At 32.0% G+C, this 19,145-nt stretch overlaps 1 protein-coding gene across 2 annotated transcripts; it reads right to left on the bottom strand.

The window, feature by feature from the left end:
- Positions 1-564: 564 nt before the first annotated feature.
- Positions 565-3,456, bottom strand: LOC112290214 (TLC domain-containing protein At5g14285). 2 transcript variants are annotated; one of them, XM_024536283.3, is made up of 2 exons: positions 3,163-3,456; positions 565-1,849 (listed from the first exon to the last, which is right to left on the bottom strand). In XM_024536283.3, the coding sequence occupies exon 2, from the start codon at positions 1,669-1,671 to the stop codon at positions 892-894; it is 780 nt and encodes a 259-aa protein (XP_024392051.1). In that variant the 5' UTR covers positions 1,672-1,849; positions 3,163-3,456; the 3' UTR covers positions 565-891. The 2 variants fall into 2 exon arrangements, with proteins under 2 accessions (XP_024392051.1, XP_024392052.1); XM_024536284.3 differs by lacking the exon at positions 3,163-3,456 and adding an exon at positions 2,904-3,065.
- Between the last annotated feature and the right edge of the window lie 15,689 nt (positions 3,457-19,145).

Below are 19,145 nucleotides of genomic sequence, written 5' to 3'. Positions count from 1 at the left end.
TCTGCAAATTGTACAGGACACCTAACTGGTTCCTGAAGTCATAAAGAGCTGGACCCTTCAAAGCGGCCACCTCCTTAATATACACAATTACAAAATGAAGGGAGTACAAAATAAAATCAACATGAAAGTGTCTTATTCTCCAAAGTCGGCGAAGCAACCAATACAGTTCATTGACAAACACAACATGACACATTTCTGCACCCTCTGGCTTTGCTAACAAGTTGGAACGCATCACAGTAGACCACAAAGGCCTGTGTGAGCAGGTAAGCTTGTAGAAGAAGAACTGGATTCAATGCAAAACAATAGACATGACACGGTGCCTTTCCTACCTACTAGATCGCAGTTACTGAACAGGGTACTGATTTGAGCAAGTTAAGACTTGCAACACTGAACTACAAGGGATAAATAAAAAGCGTCATTACAAAATCTGGCTATAAGTACAAACAGACAATGCATCTTCAAGAAATCTTGCCCTGGAACTGACGCACTGTACACAACTTCCATAAATACGACCAAGGTGATCCACTTCAATGTTCAAGGAACATTTTCTTCGACACACGAAGCTCCGATGACCAATCGTGGACAATGAGAAACTCTCGTAGCCTCGTTTCAATGACAGACAAACACAAGAATGCAATTATTTCCAGTGTCCAAGCTGCAAGAACACATGTACTACATACACCAGTCTTAATAGATGTTACCCTAAAATCTTCCTTGGGATACAAGCAAACCAGGTTTCACTCCGCTCGAAGCAAAAGCTTTTTTGGATCCATCTGGCGAAGGAAATATTCCAGTATCATCTACCGCAATAATGAGCCGACACGATAGAATATCCAAAGTGAATTTGAAAATAAGAAATAACGTCCTAGATGGGTCGGTGTTGAGGACCTTTCAATCATCTTTTCTCTGAAAAAGACCTTCGGACTTTCTCCTGGATGAGCTACCCTTCTTGGAGTAGAACTTTATCAATCCCACCCAAAGCTTGTAAACCCACACCATGCTTCCAAAGATTGCAAATGCTACCTTGAACATCCAACAATACGCCAACCATCTTGGCATGACCTTGTCCGCATGGCCTCCCAAGTAGAACTTGCCAAGAGTCCATGTCAGGTAAGGACCAAAGCCTCCCCTAACGATAGTGAAGAACAGTGTGAAAAAGGGAGATAAATTTGTGTAAATCTTCTTAGCAGTTGGAGAATCCTCCCGCGCCATCCTAGACAACGTCCAGATATTTTGCACTGGACTTGTGAGCTCGCCAGCTGCTATCAAACACATCACGGACACTGCCCCATGCCTCACAAAGTATCGACATGATATCATATACGTCAATGTGGCAATATGGTGACCTATGAAGAGATAATCATCCGGGGCAGCTATAAAATAATTGAGTAAATCCACAATGAAGTATGCCATTGAATACTCCATTATTTTGTCCTGAAAGTAGGTGTTGGGAGCATCCAACACCCATTCCTGAGAACATATGCCATAACAAGCCAGCGCCGCAACTACTGTCCCATGCGCCAGAGAAATTCCACAACTAGCTGCATCGTAACGGGCGCGTCCTTTCCAGAGCTTGTGAAATACAAAGAAGTAACCATAGAAATACACGGCTGTGAACAAGCCGACTGATGCGAGCAGTTCCAGATTGTTAGTGAGAAAATCGGTACTCATTGTCGACTCACACCAGCCGATCACTCAAAGGGTAACAGAATCGCATTAACTAGTAGACAGTAACGAGTATCCTAAAAGGGTGTCTCTGAGATGTCCACCATCCAAGTTCAGAAATTGTCAGCTGCCTTGGCCTTCTGATCCTCGATTAGCATCCGAAAACACACTTAATTTAATTTTCCTGCAAAATAATCAAAATAAAGGCGACATATGAGCTCATATTTTGAGCCAGCAAAGTCTAAAGGTATGAAACACTAAGAACAGATCGAAATAAAATAAAATAAATACACTTAAAATATAGAAAGTCTTGAAATAGGAATAGTTTAAATTAGGAAAGTAAAAGCTTGTAAGAAAACCGAAACTAAATTTCACGCTAACGGAATCCCCTAGGAAAAGCAATGACATTCAACCACCAAAAATGCAACGTAACGTAAAGTAAAAGGATACGAAGACTTATGTTTGACGACCCAAACAAACTGAAAACATCACTTCACGCAATCCGTCGGACACTCAACTTCAGACCTTTGACAACTTAAGTCTTATCAATTAAATAAGCACATATTACGTGTGAACCCGGACCTAAAACTCCTGTTGTCCATCCTAAGAGAAAATTGCCGAACCCTGTTGTTCCTCGCAAATCGTAATGAAATGCACTGGTGCTGACGAGTCGAACTACACGGCTGAAGTGTACTCAAAGGTTGCATTCAGATCGCTAGAGTGAGATTATCAGAAATGTTCCAGTGGATAAGTACAGAAGTATTGAATTGGAACCAAGATTTCGACACTCTCCTGATTAGGATCATAATCTCTGAAAGTAGAAATTTTCGAACAACGTGCGAGCGGACAGGAGTAAACAAACTGTGGACATCCTAAAAAAAAACAATCTACTACATTCAAAAAAAACTTCTACTAACAAGGTTCCAAACGCGCTGCTACAACCACCTCCGCCAACTCGCCTAAACCAATCTTCCCGCAGAAATTCGACGTACATGCACACCAGGATTCACGCGACGAAACTTCCCCAAGCTCACAAAAAAAAAAAAAAAACAAAAAAACAAAAAAACAAAAAAAAAAACAAACAAACAAACAAAACAAAACAAATTCACAGGATTCACCTCAACTTCACGAGACGAGACATCACACGCCACACCAAAGCACGTCCCCACCAAGACCACCAAATTCCAATTCCCGACATTTCACAGAAGAAAACACAACGCCAGGGGGATACTACGAACCACCGGTATCATTGAAAAAACCGTCATTCTCGTCCGCGTAACCAGTGCAGCGTCACGAAACAAGCTATGACATCCCAAAGTCCAGCGCATACAATACGAAAAACTCACGAATCCGAACCCAACCCCGCGTTTCCTGCCGCATTCCCAATCCCCGTAACCAGAAACCAGAAACCCCATAGAAAAAAATGAAAAAAAGAAACGAAAACATGAATAACAACAAATAAGTAAGTAAAGCAGACTAATAAGAGAACATACATACCAGGAGGACAAAAGAATGCTGCGGTGCCACAGACGTGGAAGCCCAACAAAGCCCAACGAGGAGAGAGAGTGATTGAAGGAGGGAGGGAGGGAGGGAGGAGCCCAAGAGAGTGAGTGAGGGCGAGAGAGAGCAGCAGCAGTAGCAGCCACAACGTCGACACACGCACTTAAACACACACATGCATACACTAACTCACCAGATTCCCCCTCCCCTCCTCCTCCTCCCTCTACTCCCTCCCTTTCTTCTCATGCAACTACCCTACCCCCCATGCAGCGGAAAAGGACTCTCACTCTCATCCATTCAGTCACTCCCCCTCTCCCCCTCTCCCTCTCTTTGTGTGTGAACGCGACCTTTTTGAGTGAATGGATGCCACCTCCCCCCTCCCGTATAGTCTACGTGGCGGATGGGTGGTGGCGAGGGTGGGGATGATGATGTGGCTGCCAGGGGAGTGTCCGAATGGGGGAGGGAGAGGGTCCGATTCCGCCTCTACAGGAGGGCAAGTGCTGTTGTTGTCGGGCTTGACTCCAATGCACTCCGCCACCTCAGCAGTCCCGAGTAAGGCGGGAAGGGACGGACGGCGCCAGCTTGGAGGGAGAGTTTAGGGTTTAGGAGCCTAAATCTGCACCATGATTAAAGAATATTACTTACAATTCCATGCTTTTGTACTTATTATAAGCTTTTGTTCTTAATGGGATCATAAGAGCTTGAGTTAGGGCTTGCCACTTGCCTAATGGGGAGTATGAGGTAGCAATTGCAACCGGTTAATTGATCACCTATTTTTTGTTGCAAATACTACAAAGCTACTTGTGTTTCATGATTGATGTCCCCATGCTATCGTATTATGTGTCTTTTTGTTTAGAAATGCATTGGACACTTGGCTGTGGAAGACAAAGTCATATGTTTCAATTATTTAAGAAATCCTAATAGGTTTCAACCATTAAGAAGAAAGCAATTTGAATTCCAATGCAAAAAGATTTAAAGCCAATGCAAAGTACTCAAAAAACACTCTTCTTAATACAAATCCTAATTGTCTTGTTATTTTTCCTTTTTTTGCAACTTCCAATTTTCTCTCCAAACTCTAACTTTAAGCAATAAGCTTCAACTAGTTTTAATTACTAATCTAATTTTTTAATTCATGCAAAATTTTACATATCAATGAAATTATGAATTTTTTATTTACTCAAAAAATTTCAACCCAATCCAATTTATAAATTATCAAAAGAATATAAAAGAGTTGTGCTAGTATCTCTCAACTGCCAACTTGAAGGTTGATGATGAAGTTTGAGCAATAATTTCTTTGTCTCCAACTATTAATTTTAGTTATAAATTAATATGTAGCTTGATATACCAATCTACTAAAACCACGCCAAATTTTTTCTTATTCCAATAAATAGATCTTTAGATATTGCAAAAAGCCTACTCGATCTTAAACTACCAACTTTTGGTACCTCCTTGCACTAATAATTAAACATCTCCCAATTGCAAAATTAGAATAATACAAAATTTTATACACAATTAGTATATCCATTGATCTTTGCATTGACAAAATTTAAATCATAGATGTCATATACATTTCATGAATCAATCAATAATACTAGCTCTAATTTTATTGCATAAATTCAAATTCATCAATACAAACCCTAACTTTGCACAATGATTACAAAGTCATCTCAAAATCTATGGAAATAAGCTTTATAAATTTAAAAGAAGCTTGAAGCTAGCTCTCCAATTTAATTCTTCAATCTTCAAAATCTTTCTTACTTTGCCCTGAGTCGTCATTTTAGTGGCTAGAGGTTTGATTTTGATTCCAATCTACAAATGGTCATTCCTTGGGTATGAATCCAACCTTTCTTAGGAATAATCCTATTGTGAAACTTCATCTTAGAGGCAACCATATTAAATATTTACCTAATTTATTTTATTTTTATCAATTTATGGCCTTTTGAATAGTTTTGATTTTTCTAATGTTTAATAATTTATAAGATGGGTCTATATCTATAATTCTTTATCATTGGTCCCTTGCAATGCCTTCTATTAAGATAAGCCATTGCACAGCTCATACTTTTTGTAAAAGTTAGAAATGCCAAAAAGTTTTGTAAAATTGTAGGCAAAAAAAATTGTCAAAGTTGTGCATACAAAATATGCTCTTTCTTTTGAATAGTGCTATTGTGCGGTTGATATTGATTTGGCATCTTCTTTGTATAATGTAGTTATATAGTATATTTATTTTTTTGATTACCTTATTTTATTTATTGCCATTTGACAAGGTCAAAAGTGAGAGATTGTATTAATTGATATTTTTCTAGATAAGGTGTATACAGCCAATAAACTGGGCTATGATGGATGAAACCAATAAATACATTTTTTTTCATTTTTAATAGCTATTTGTATGTATTGTAGTTCTTTCATACCAATCTGTAAGTGATCATCATGTATTGATTTTAATTTTTCAAAGACAAGTATTATATATTTAATATCTTTGAAGATGCTATTATCAAGGTTGTTGATGTAATACACTTCTATAATAGTATTTGTCATATTTGATATCTATCAATCTCTTAGTAAGTAGATGAATTTATTATATGGATACTAAAGAATGTTGTACTAGAGCTGATAGTATTATACATTAACTCAACAACTTTTTGTTTCGTATCAAAGATATGTGGCTATATATCAATCTTATTTTTCATAATTCCAAAGGAAGTAATTATTTTTTTCTGCCTCACTTGACTAATTGTTTTGTGATTTATTGTAGCATCTTATTTTTATATTCTTCTATTGATAGTCTATATTTAATTAAAAAAATTAGACATTAAATTGGTTATCTTATTATTTTTTAAATCAAATTTAGTTTGTTTCTCCATTGCCACCATCATTTATACAAAGATGCTTAGATTGCACAAGTCTTGTGCTAATTGATCTTGACTCTAAATACTTCACAAAATTAGATAAGTGCTTGCATTATTCTTGTGAGGTTTTTGGAGGTACTCTCTAGGAAGAATATTATAGCATAAGTAAAATTTTGATTTTTGATCATAGATGCATCTAGTAATTTGAGTCCTTGTACCTTCCATTTTAGGTCGTTAAATATATAGCTAAATACATCTATGGCTAATAAAAAGAGATATAGTACTAGGGAGTAGTTTTAGCATAATAATCTTTTTAAGTTGAATATGGAGCCATTCTATTTATTGATTGTGATTGTGGCTACTATGTCTCAATAATGTATCATTATTATGGTGATCCAAGAGCTAGATAAGCCTATTCAAGCAAAGATTGTTTCTAAAAATTCCTAATTAATATAATTGTAGGCATTTTTAAAGTCTAGTAGCATTAAAATAAGCTCTTGTTTTCTCACTTTTGCTTATTCTTTTTCTTTAAGTATAAGATAAATATTGTCAAATATGCAACAATCAATTATAAAGCCAATTTGAGATTTTTTTATCTTGAAAGAGAGGTTTTGGAATAGCTGATTTTCTAAGATTTTGGCTATAATTTTATATACCATTCTTAAGAAGAGAATTGAGACGTAATTGTTGATAAGTGCTTGGTCTTTGATTTTTGAAACTAAGGAGATTTTGCTCATATTGAGCTCTTTTGATAATATACTATTGGTCATCACCTCATAAGTTAGATGTAGTATATTTTTTTGTATTGCTAATAAATAGAGTTGAAAGAATTTAATTGATATAAAATCAAGCCTAAGAGCTTTTTGTGATAGAAATTCTTTAATTATTTTTGTTAGTTCTTAAATCATAATTTGCTATTTAAGCTCTTTTTTTGATGTTGTATAACTTATTTAGAGATGCTTAAAAGGCATTTTATTTAAGCTATTATATTATTTTTTATTATTATATTCTTACTATATAATACTTGATAATATTATTATGGATATTTAGCCATATCTGCTTGTTATATTAAGATTTTTTTGTTATTATTAAATTCTTAGATTCTTGTACTTTTATACATTTCATTGAATTCATCAAAAAAAATTGACATTGCATTTATCTTCTATTCTAGTTTATTTAGTTGTAACCAAATCAAATTATTTGATTTAATATAATTTTCTAATTTCTTGCATCTTAGATTATGTAGTGCAAAGGACTTCATAGACTATTTGGTTGTTCTAATTGTGTTCAAGATCATGCTCTGTTGCTTGGATTTTTGCAATCTATTACTAATATGTTGCTCTCTATACTTTTTTTAACTTTCATATTTCTTATGCATTACAATCACATACAACTTAAAATATAGATGCTATTTTTTTATCATCTATGTATCAATCAAGGAATTGTATATTACTTCTTTCCATACTTGGCTTAGCAATAGCCATCCTTGTTTTGTGTGAGGCTATTTTTTGTCAAATAAAGACATTTAGAAGAGTTATTTTTTTTATTATTTATTATTTATTATTTTTTTATTTTAAGGAAGATAGGTGAATGGTCAAATATCAAGGTGTATATTAGCTAGATTCCAATCATACCTCATTTTTCTTATATTTCAAAGGTTATGTAGGGTCTATTGATTTTAATTGCTATCATATTGGAATGTAGGTACTTATTGTTTCATGTATATTGCTTTTGGTTCATGTAGCAAAATTTGCCTATTTTGAATGCATTGAAGAATCTCAACTATAATAGCATGGTGGTTTAAGATTTTTTTTTTCTTAGATCCTTACCACTTGTAGGATTTCTTCTAAATTTATTAAGTAGCTTCTTAATAAAATTGAAATCATCCATCATGATCCATTTTGCTTTAAAAAAAAAAAATCATGTGATTTTCTACCACAAATTGGACTTGTGTAATTATAGCCATAGATATTCAATAGTTCAATTTTTTTTGATGTAGAGTTGATATATGTGAAAAATTGGGCTTGTATTTTTAAATATATCTTATGCTCAAATATAAAATTAATGATGTTTTTGGAGGTGATAATTGTAATTCCTCATGTATAACTATCTTCATAGGCAAAATAGCTTCTTTTGTTTCAAAAGACTATTCTTTTGAAAAAAATTATTTGGTTAATCTATTCTCTATATTTTTCTAGTATTAATCTTACTTCTTATTATAGTATAATGTCATATTGTGGTTGCAAGTTGAAAAAAAGATCTTTAATGTCATTGCATTTGCAAAAATCATTTAGTCCTTAATTGAGGCATTGGATGTTATAAGATGCAATTTTTAGCTAATCAAATATTATTAGATGTTTGATATTCATGCACAAATTTCAAGATGGATTCAAACCTTAAAGTATGACTTGAGCTAATATTTTTTTGCTTGTTAATAGAAATTATATATTGAATTTGAATTTTGTCTAGTTATTATTACTAATCTTTTGTTGTGATTATTTACAATTGATAGATAATTGAGTCCTTAGGATCTCTCTTTTTTCAGAATAATATTGATTTCTACAATATATGGTTGGATTATTTTATTTTTATTACTATTGTGTCAAATGGTATAAAGATGAATCAATTTATTGGTTTCATTTTGTCATTTTCTATAGAATTTGGTATCCACCCAACATCTATCCATTGTTATAATAGATTATGGTTATTATTCAAGTTAATTATCTTACTATGCACAAAAAATATTATTATGTTAGTCAATTAGATTTAAGCCTCTATTATAGTTTAAGTTTTTTTTTTTTTTTTTTTTTTTTTTTTTTTTTTGATGAATGCATATATATATATATATATATATATATATATTTATCTATTTTTTTATTCATGAATATTTTTGTATTTTTTTCTTATGTTTATTATTTAAAAATTGAGGTGACATGATTAGTTGTGGATGTTGAATCTTCTTTTTGGATATTGAATAAAGTTCACAAGCTTTTGTAGAATATTAAAATGTTATAGCCTACATCTTCTTATAGTGGTTTCGTTCTTTTTAGTCTAGCTTTTGCTTTCTTTTCCTATTATATCATTAGCTTTTGCTTTCTTTTCCTATTATATCATTTGTATGTTTGGCAAGAATTACTTATGTGATATGACTTCTGAGCATGAGTGGAATTCTTTAGTATATTTGGAGGTGCCTTAAATTCATTGTCTTATGGATTTTATATCTTCTTATGAAATTGTTCTTATACATTTTTTTCTTGCATGGATTTCAGAAGGATATAGTTATGGACATGGTGTGGTGTATTGTCTTACAATATTTGTTGCACTAAATTAGAAGGTCATTATATTTTGTATAATATTTAGTAGAGCCTCAATTCTTTATATTTAAAATGTTAATTTTGGATAGGAGGTTGTCAATATTTTAAACAAGGATTTGTATCCTTAAATTGCTTGCTTTATTTTTATAGTGGCTTTTTATATCTAATCATATCAATTTTGTAATTTGATTAATTATATTTGTTAATATTGGTATTGTTTACAGTAGTATGGAGAGTCTATAAATTTAAGTCTATGCCAAGTGGGCTAGTCTTAGTTCTTTTTCCATAACTCCTAAAGTAGTATTGAAATTTGGTCTCCAAGGTGTCATAAAGATTTTTGTTTATTTGACACAATAAGCTTGAAAAAAAAGTATTTCTCTTGTCATCTTTTTTTTCGAAGATAATTTCAAAAAATCTTCCCCTTACTATAATTAAAAATTTAAAGAACTTGTAAAGTGTATTATGTATCTATTTTTAAAATATTATTGATTTTGGATTCCAATAGACATTGTTGTATTATATGTTGTCTTGCTTGAGAATGCATTGGGCACTTAGCTGTAGAAAATAAAGTTATATTTTATAAATATTTAAGAAATCTTAATAGCTTTTAATCATTTAAATATAAAATAATTAAAATTTCAATGCAAAAGACTTAGAGCCAATACAAAGTATTCAAAAAAAATCTTTTTATTAACCTCAAGTAAGAATAAATCTAATTTTTTTAATTATTTTGACTTAATTGCAACTTTTAATTTTCTTTCTAAACCTTATTCCTCGGCAATAAGCTTTAATAAGCTGTAATTCTTGATCTAATTGTCCAATTGATGCAATTTTTTTCTATCAATGTCATTAAAAATCCTCTATATATTCAAGAAGTTTTAAATTAATCCAACTTACAAATTATAAGAAAATATAATAAATCGACATTGATGTCCCTTAGATATCACTTTAAAAGTTGATTATAAATTTCGAATAGTAATTTTTTCTTCTCTAATTGTTAACTTCTATTCAAAATTTGTATACACCTTGGCCTTCAAGTCTTCTAATACCATGTCAAATTTGACTTTGTTTCAATTAATAGATCTCTAAATATCACAAAATCCTAATCAACCATAAACTGCCAACTTCCAGTATTTCTTTGTACCAAAGGTCAAATATCTCTAAACTACACAATTATAATAACAAAAAAAATTATACACATTTAGAACACTCAAACAAATACAAATTTATAAATTTTGAATTATAGATGTTACACTAATTGCATAAATTAGCCAAGAATTTTATCTCTAATTTTATTATATAAATCCCAAGTCACCAATACAAACCCTGATTTTGAAAAAAAGTTATAAAGTCCTCCTAAAACCTAAAAAAAAAGCCTTATGCGTTTAGAACAAGCTTGCTGCTAGCTCTTTTATTCCTTTGCCAATCTTTGCAATCCCTCTTACTTTGCCATTTGCCACCATTTTAGTAGTTAGAGGTTTAATTGTGATTCCATCTCACAAATGGTCATCTCCTATCTATCAATCCAACTTATTTAAAGGATTTTTAAGCATGATCCTATCCTCATCTTTATCTTAATATCAATCATAATAATTATTTATCTCATCTATCTTATTTTTATCAATAAATGGTCTTTTTAAGTTAGTTAAAGACTTTGTGTAGCCTAGAAAGAAAAAATAATAATTAGCTTTTATCTATTAGCTATTAAGGCAAGTAAATAATCTAAAAGATTTTTATAAAGCCTATCTTAATTATCTTGAATTTTTATTAAATCAAAATGATTGAATATTAATTAGAAATTAATTTTATTTATATTTTGATTATATAATTATAATACAATACTACATCCACCTCCTCTAGACTTATACATCCTTTGATGTGCACCAAATAATTTAAATCTCATTTGATTCAGATTATGTTCTCCATATCTTTATCCAAATTTTTTTCATTATTTTTGCTATCTAAATCAAATTTATCTTCTTATCTTAAAAGATTTATATCTTTAAGAAGATCTTTTATATTTATTTCAATTTGTCTTTGTTTGAACATCTTTACTTGCTTTTTTGCAACAATTTTTTTTAACCTTCTTCCATCTAGCTCTAAAAATGAATAAGTTACATTATCATGAACTATTGTTATTAAATATGGTCCAAACCATCATTTAAATTTTTTTTTTAGAGTATTATTTTAATTGTCTAAGTTAATATTATAGACCAAAATTCAATCACCTTCTTCAATTGCTTTAGTCCTCAATTAATATTGCTTATCATATTGTGCCTTATATTATTTGCACATTTGTCAACAAAATCAACCTACTTTAATTGCATGTGGTAATCCAGAAGAGTAATTTCACTCACATAAGATTAGATATTTTATCTTTTTTAATTATTATTTACTTATGTTTTATAATCAAAAACTACTTCATGTTGCAATCCTTGCCTTCTTTTGCTTGAAGTCTCCCAATCACCTTATAAAACTAGATTACAATCCGATCTTCCATGCAACTCTAGTCCAAATAGCTACCCAATTCAGCAATCCCAACTTCTTAGTAAGCACCAACTTCACCCCAAGCAATACATATGTCCTATACAAGATCACCTCTATTAACTCAATCCGTGCTTGACTTTCTCATCTACTACAAACCACCTTCTATATTGCCTCGCTTCTTGCCATTATTAATTCAATAAAATTTAAATTTTGGTACTTCAAACCTTGTCAATCCAGTACTATTGATATAACTTGCCCAATTTTGAACCATCTAAATCAGAACCTATACAATTTAGATTAATCTAGAAAAATATATGTTATAAGTCTATGTATTTTTGTTTTTGTTTTTTTTGTTTTTGTTTTGTTCTTTTTTTAAGTCTCTAGTATAGTCTTATGAAAGATTATTAGAGGTCCTATAAGATATCTCTCTTATTCTATTCTTGCTTAGAAATAATATATTTAAATCATTTTTATTATTTTTAGTATACATTTTTAGTTCTAAAGGTCTAAATAATATATTTTTTTTATTTTTTATATCTTTCTTCATTACTTTATTAACATGATACCATTGTCCCTATCTAATCTAATTTTAAACCACAATTGTTTCACTGACCATTATAATTATATTCAATTCTTAATACCTAAATGAACATTTTTTTTGATAATTTATCCTACTTAACTACATCCAAATAAATTTCTTCCTAACTCCATTGATTTATTCTAATATTTTTTTTTAACTACATTCTAAGTCAAAAAAATTTAGCTTATAACATCATTTGGTCTTTGCTAAAGTTGTTGAATTCTAATAACTAAAAATTTATCTCTTATGGATTCAGCTTTCTATAATAATATATTCTAAGTGAATACTTTTTTTTTTTAATTAGAATAGTAGGTTTTTAATCTATCATGAGTTTAATAAGTACATATCACATTATTAAACTATGAGTTATTTAATCAATCTATAATATAAATGACAAAAGTTGAGGCTATTTTCTAATCTCTTTATTATAAGCTTTAATAAATGCTTTTACAATTGGTGGATGACTATGTTCACTTTTTACATTTCTTTTAGGATTATAAGCAATAATCAATAACAATTCAATTCCATATCTTTCAAAGAGATCATAAGCTTCTTATACATTTAATTCTTGATAATTTGTAATGATTTTTTCTACACATCTATAGTAGCAAATAACATCTTTAAGCAAAAATCTACAAATTTCTTCCATAGACTTTGTTTTCAATGCTCTAACTTTTATTTGGTTTAATAAATCCTCACAAATAAAGACCAAATATCTTATTTTCTATAATTTAATTGGCATAATAATCAAATCAATAATCCATTTTAAATGAATAGCCAAAGAATATATTAGATGTAGACCATCTTGATGTTATATATTAAAATATGCTTGATAAAATTCACACAATTCTATAAATAAAAGCACATCTTAATACATATTTTTCTACTAATATCATTCTTTAAGTTTAGCAAAAGTTATCCAAATTCTCCTATGACTTGTCCATAAATAATTATAAAATCTCATTAGTAGTTTTTGTTGCTCTTTTTTCTTTCTTGGCACTCTCTATAACATCTCAATCTCTTTTTTTTGATCTCTTACATAAAAAATCCTTTTGAAAAAAAAATCCATATATTTTTTTTTATTTTTTTTATTTTTTTCTATGCCAATTGTCACGGACATACTCATAATTACATATACAAATATGTAGAAGTAAGTTAATTCTATAGTATTTGATATAGAAGCTTTCTAGAAGCTTCATAGACGCTGCTTTGACTTCATAGGTATCTTTAATTGACTTTTTGGATTAGAAACGTGGTCAACAAGTTGGCCATGTGCCACACATGTTGTTAGCTTGAAGACCAAGCTAACTATGTGGCCCACACGTAGAAAAACTTGCCTTGTAAGTCAAGGCATGTGCCCTACAAAGTCAACACATATTGAAGGTCCTATAGAACGTCGCCATGTAGGCACTAGTTAGATAGTATATATAGAGACAAGAGTGAAGCCTTCTTCACTCTTGTCAATTCCTTTCTTGCTTCCAGTCTAGTTTCAAGGATCTCTAGTTTCTTTGTCTTTTGGCAATAGCCATTCCAGTTTCTCTTTCAATATACATACTTGTTTATTTATATTTTGTTACCTTTTCTTGAGTGAAGGCACATTTGTCTAAATTATTTTTTCATCGAGTTCTTGTCTTTGACAGATTGACAAGAGTACACCTATAATATCAGAGCTTTGTCTAATCTTGATTAAGAGTGGATTACCCCTTTTTCTTGATAAGATATAAGCATATTAGAAGTTGCGGATTATCCTCTTCTAAACTGATATTGTCCTTTGTATTTTCTTTGTTCTCAAGTCCTCTCTTTTATTTGTCTTGAGCGATATTAGACATCTTCTCTTTTCTAAGTATTATCATGGTAGAACTTATTGAAATGAAGAGTGCAATGGCACAAATGTAAGAGCAATTGAGGGAGTTAATGCTTACGATGCATCAACTTAATTTACCTTTATAAGGAGCAATAAGATTGGTAGAAAGTGAAGATATAGAAATGGTTGGAGCTGCTTCAACATCTGTACCAAATCATGTCCTTTCTTCTATGGTGGAACGCCCTCCCAGTGTTAGAGAATCAAGAATTGTCCTACCCAAGAAGTTTGATGGCACCAGATCTAAGTTTCGAGGATTTATCAATCAAGTGCAACTTGTGATTGAACTTCAACCCCAAAGCTATCCAACTGAAGGATCGCAAGTTACATTCATTGGTACGCTTCTTTCATGTTCAGCACTATCATGATTTTCATCTTTTTTTGAACGACGAGATCCAATATTAGATAATCTAGAGGCTTTTCTAATGGAGTTTCGATCCATATATAGAGAACATGATGCAATTCGTGTTGCAACCAATAAGATCCATATTTTACGACAAGGCAATCAATCAGTAATGTTGTATGCTTCACAATTTTGATAACTTGCAACTGATATCAAGTGGGATGATGCTGCACTTATTAGCCAATTTCTCTACGGGTTATTAAGTAAAAAAATTAATGCTCAACTTATTTGTTCTTCAAACATTGAGTCAAGCAATTGACTTTGCTGTGAAGTGCGACAATCGCCTTTTTAAATTTTAATCTGAGAATCCTACAAGTGGACCTCAACATTACTATAATTCAATGGCAACACCAACATCTCTTCAACACATACATTTAGAAGTAGAGGATATGCAAATTGATGTAGTACGTTTCAAACCTCTTACTGAACAAGAAAAGACTTGTGATTGTCAAGAAGGATTATGTTTATATTGTGGAGAACCAAAACACACTACTCAACATTATCCAAAGAAATGATACAACCACAAAATGAGGAGTATGGCTGTGAAAGAAGACAATATGTCAGAAAACGAGTTTGTCCAGCTATAATAGGGATCGTGCATGTGGAACCTTGTACAACATCTAGTAAAGGTCTTATTCTCTCTTTAAAACCCTCTCCTTGTTTTACATTAAATGTTATTTTAGGACCTAAACATTACAAAGCCTCTGCCTCGTTAGATTCAAGAGCCTTAGCGTGTTTCTTAGATGAAGAATTTATCAAAAGACATAGCATATCTTTAGTAAAGAAAACTAAACATGTTCATGTAGAAGTCATAGATGGTCGTCCATTGTCTTCTTGGGATATTACTCACAAAACCCTTCCTATAGAAGTAATAATCAATAGTCATAATAGCTTTGTAGTATTTAATATCATTAGATCTCCCTCTAATCCAGTCATTTTAGGTTTATCGTGGTTAGAAAAATACAACCCTCAAATAGATTGGATTTTTTAAATTCTTACTTTTTCTAAAAGTATAACTAACAATGTAGTTAATCAAGTAGAGAGTCATAAGTCCAGTTCAATTAAACCCGTGTTTATAGGTGTAAAAGCTTTCTTGCATACTGCTATGAAAGAATGACCATATATTATTTATGCCACACCTGTTTCTACTGGTGAAAAGAATTCAAGTAGCATTCCAAGCCAATATCAAGAATTTCAAGATGTATTCAAAAAAAAGAATGCAGATACACTCCCGGAACATCGTCCCTATGATTGCTCAATTGATCTTCAAGAAGGAGTACAACCGCCATTCGGACCAATCTACAATTTATCACAAAATGAGTTGAGTGAACTCAAGGAGTATATTGAAGAAAATCTAGTCAAAAATTTCATACGCCATTCTAAATCTCCGATAGGAGCTCCAATTCTATTTGTGAAGAAAAAAGATTGATCATTGCAGATGTGTATTGATTATCGAGGACTCAATAAGATTACTATTAAGAACATGTATCCACTACCTTTAATATCTAGACTTCTTGATTAGTTGAATCAAGCTAAGATCTATACAAAAATAGATCTCTGGGGAGCATACAATCTAGTAAGTATCAAAGAAGGAGATGAATAGAAGACTGCGTTTCGAACTAGCTATGGACATTTTGAATACAATGTCATACCTTTTGGACTTATAAATGCACCAATAGCTTTTCAACATCTAATGAATGATATTTTTCGAGAGTTTTTGGATGATTTTGTAGTCTGTTATCTAGACGACATCATGATCTATTTTAAGAATCCAGAAGAACATGAACTTCATGTTCATCGTGTCTTACAAAAATTAAGAGATACAAGACTCTATGCCAAGATAGAAAAGTGTGTATTCCACACTACTCAAGTCAATTTCTTAGGTTACATCATTTCAAATGATGGACTTATGATGGATCCTAAGAAAGTTTAAACTATTATAGATTGGAAGATCCCAAAAGTGGTAAGAGATGTTCAATGCTTTTTGGGATTTGCCAACTACTATTGGATCTTCATCAAAGACTTCTCTCGAATTACAGCTCCACTTACACGTTTGACTTGTATAGACAAACTCCAATGGAATCAAGAAGCAGAAGTTGCTTTTGAATCTTTGAAGACAGCGTTTGTTTCTGTACCAATCTTATATCGTGTTGATTTTTCCAAAGCGTTCTTTATGGAAACAGATGCATCAGACTTTGCTCTAGATGTGGTTATATCACAAATGGAAATAGATGACAAACTTCATCCAGTAGCCTTTCATTCAAGAAAATTCTCAACAACAGAAATCAATTATAAGATCCATGACAAAGAACTTTTTGCAATTGTGGATGCTTTTCAAGAATGGCATCATTATCTAGAAGGCGCTTCCAATCCAGTCACCGTGTATATGGATCAGAAGAACCTCGAGTATTTTATGTCAGCATGTATATTAAATCATCGTCAAGCTCCTAGGAGCATGTCTTTATCGAGATTCGAGTTCATCATCACTTATCGATCAGGAAAACATAAGGTTTGTCTAATGCTTTATCTAGACATTTTTATCTTGCACCAAAAGAAAGAGATGCAGCTTTTGAGCAACAAAGAATGGTTCTCTTGAAGCAGGAGCAATTTTATCTTCGAGCAATAAAATCAACATTGACTGTTGATTTAACTTTTATCAAGTAAGTCCAATTAAGTATGTCTTCAGACCCTCTTGTTCATGATATCAAGAATAATTCTTTTAAATCTCATGATCCCTCTAAATTCGAGTTCAAAAACAACCTACTCTATTTCGAAGGACGCCTATATGTTCCAAAAGGAGAAGCACGTTTACGTATTCTTCAAGCTCGTCACAACTTCCCAGCAGTAGGACATTTTGGATACAACAAGACTTTAGAGTTGGTATCTAGGAATTTTTGGTGGCCTCAAATGTAGAAGGCAATCAAAGATTTTGTACAATCATGTGATGTTTGCTCAAGATCAAAAACTCCTCGTCATCAACCTTTTGGACTTCTTCAGCCATTATCCATTCCAAAACAACCATGGTCTTCTGTTTCTATGGACTTCATCACGGATCTTCCAATCACAAGTTCTTATGACTCTATATTCATGATAGTAGATCATTTTACCAAGATGGCACATTTTGTACCATGTACAAAATCTATCATATGTGAAGAAACAGCTAAGCTCTTTCTTGACAATATCTATTGCTATCATGGATTACCCAAGGATATTATATCAGATAGGGGAATTCAATTTGTATCAAGATTTTGGCGGACTCTTTTCAAGATTCTAAAAGTGGACATAAAACTATCTTCGGCATTCCATCTTCAAATTAATGGACAAACGGAGAGTGTTAATCAAGTTTTGGAGCAATATTTAAGATGTACCATCAACTACCAACAAGATGATTGGAGAAGTCTTTTGCCATTGCCAAAGTTTGCTTACAATAATACAGTACATTCTTCTACAAATCAAACACCTTTCTTTGCTAATTATGGTTATCATCCATGACTTGATACTTTTGATTTTTCAAAAGTTGATAATCCTGCTATGAAAGATTTAGCGATTCATTTATCAGAGCTACATACAACGATGAAGGCATAGTTAAAAGAGGCTCAAGAACAACTAAAAGTCAATAGGGATGTCTATCAAAAGGAACAACCACCATTTGTCTTAGGTGATAAGGTATGGCTACTTCGTCACAATATCAAGACCACTCGTCCTTGTGACAAGCTGTACTATCGAAGACTTGGACCATTTTCTATTTTTGTATAAATCAATCTAGTTGTATATCGTTTACATCTACCGGAGTCAATAAAAATCCATCCAGTATTCCATGTGTCTCTTCTTGAACCATTCAAGATAGTGGACATACCAAGAAGATGACAAGCTCCACCTCCTTCTATTGAAATGGACAATAATGAAGAGTTTGAAGTAGAAGAAGTTTTAGATTCAAGGTGGCGTCGAAATAAATTAGAATATCTTGTCCATTGGCACGGATATGATATTAGTGAATGCACATGGGAGCTAATAAAGAATCTTGCAAATGCAACAAAGGTGGTGGAGGCTTTTCATTGACGACATCTATCAAAATCAAGATGAAAACTTTTTTTATAAAAGAAACACATCTAGACAAGATAACATTCTACTTTCAATCCTTGTTTGTAGCTTCTTTGTAGTTTTGACATTCAAGAGATGGAGAACCAACAACCAATGGATTTGACTCAAGAGTCTTTATTTGCTGACATGCCGGACGAGACATTACGATTGTCACAACCTTCAAGACAACGTAATCGAGATGAAGATCTTCAAGAACGACATGTTCTTCCTTGAATAGATGGCGAGATATAACGCGTTTTGTATCACGATTTGGGAAGGGACTCCCGATGTTTAGTGATTTTGCTAGAGGTAGGAACAACTCCTGATGGTGTTCCAAATGTTCTATTCAAAGGAAGTTATGAAGTCCTCAATAATGATCAAATAACTGGGTGGTCTTTCCGCCCAAGTA

Source organism: Physcomitrium patens, chromosome 13 (assembly GCF_059467195.1).
Source record: "Physcomitrium patens ecotype Gransden chromosome 13, ASM5946719v1, whole genome shotgun sequence".
Taxonomy (NCBI): domain Eukaryota; kingdom Viridiplantae; phylum Streptophyta; class Bryopsida; order Funariales; family Funariaceae; genus Physcomitrium; species Physcomitrium patens.
The sequence above is the reverse complement of the archived record's forward strand: the minus strand, read 5'-3'. Positions and strand labels throughout refer to the sequence as shown.

What these genes read in the sequence shown, in the direction of transcription:
- LOC112290214 (XM_024536283.3), bottom strand. Translation starts at nt 1,671, where the DNA reads ATGAGTACCGATTTTCTCACTAACAATCTGGAACTGCTCGCATCAGTC.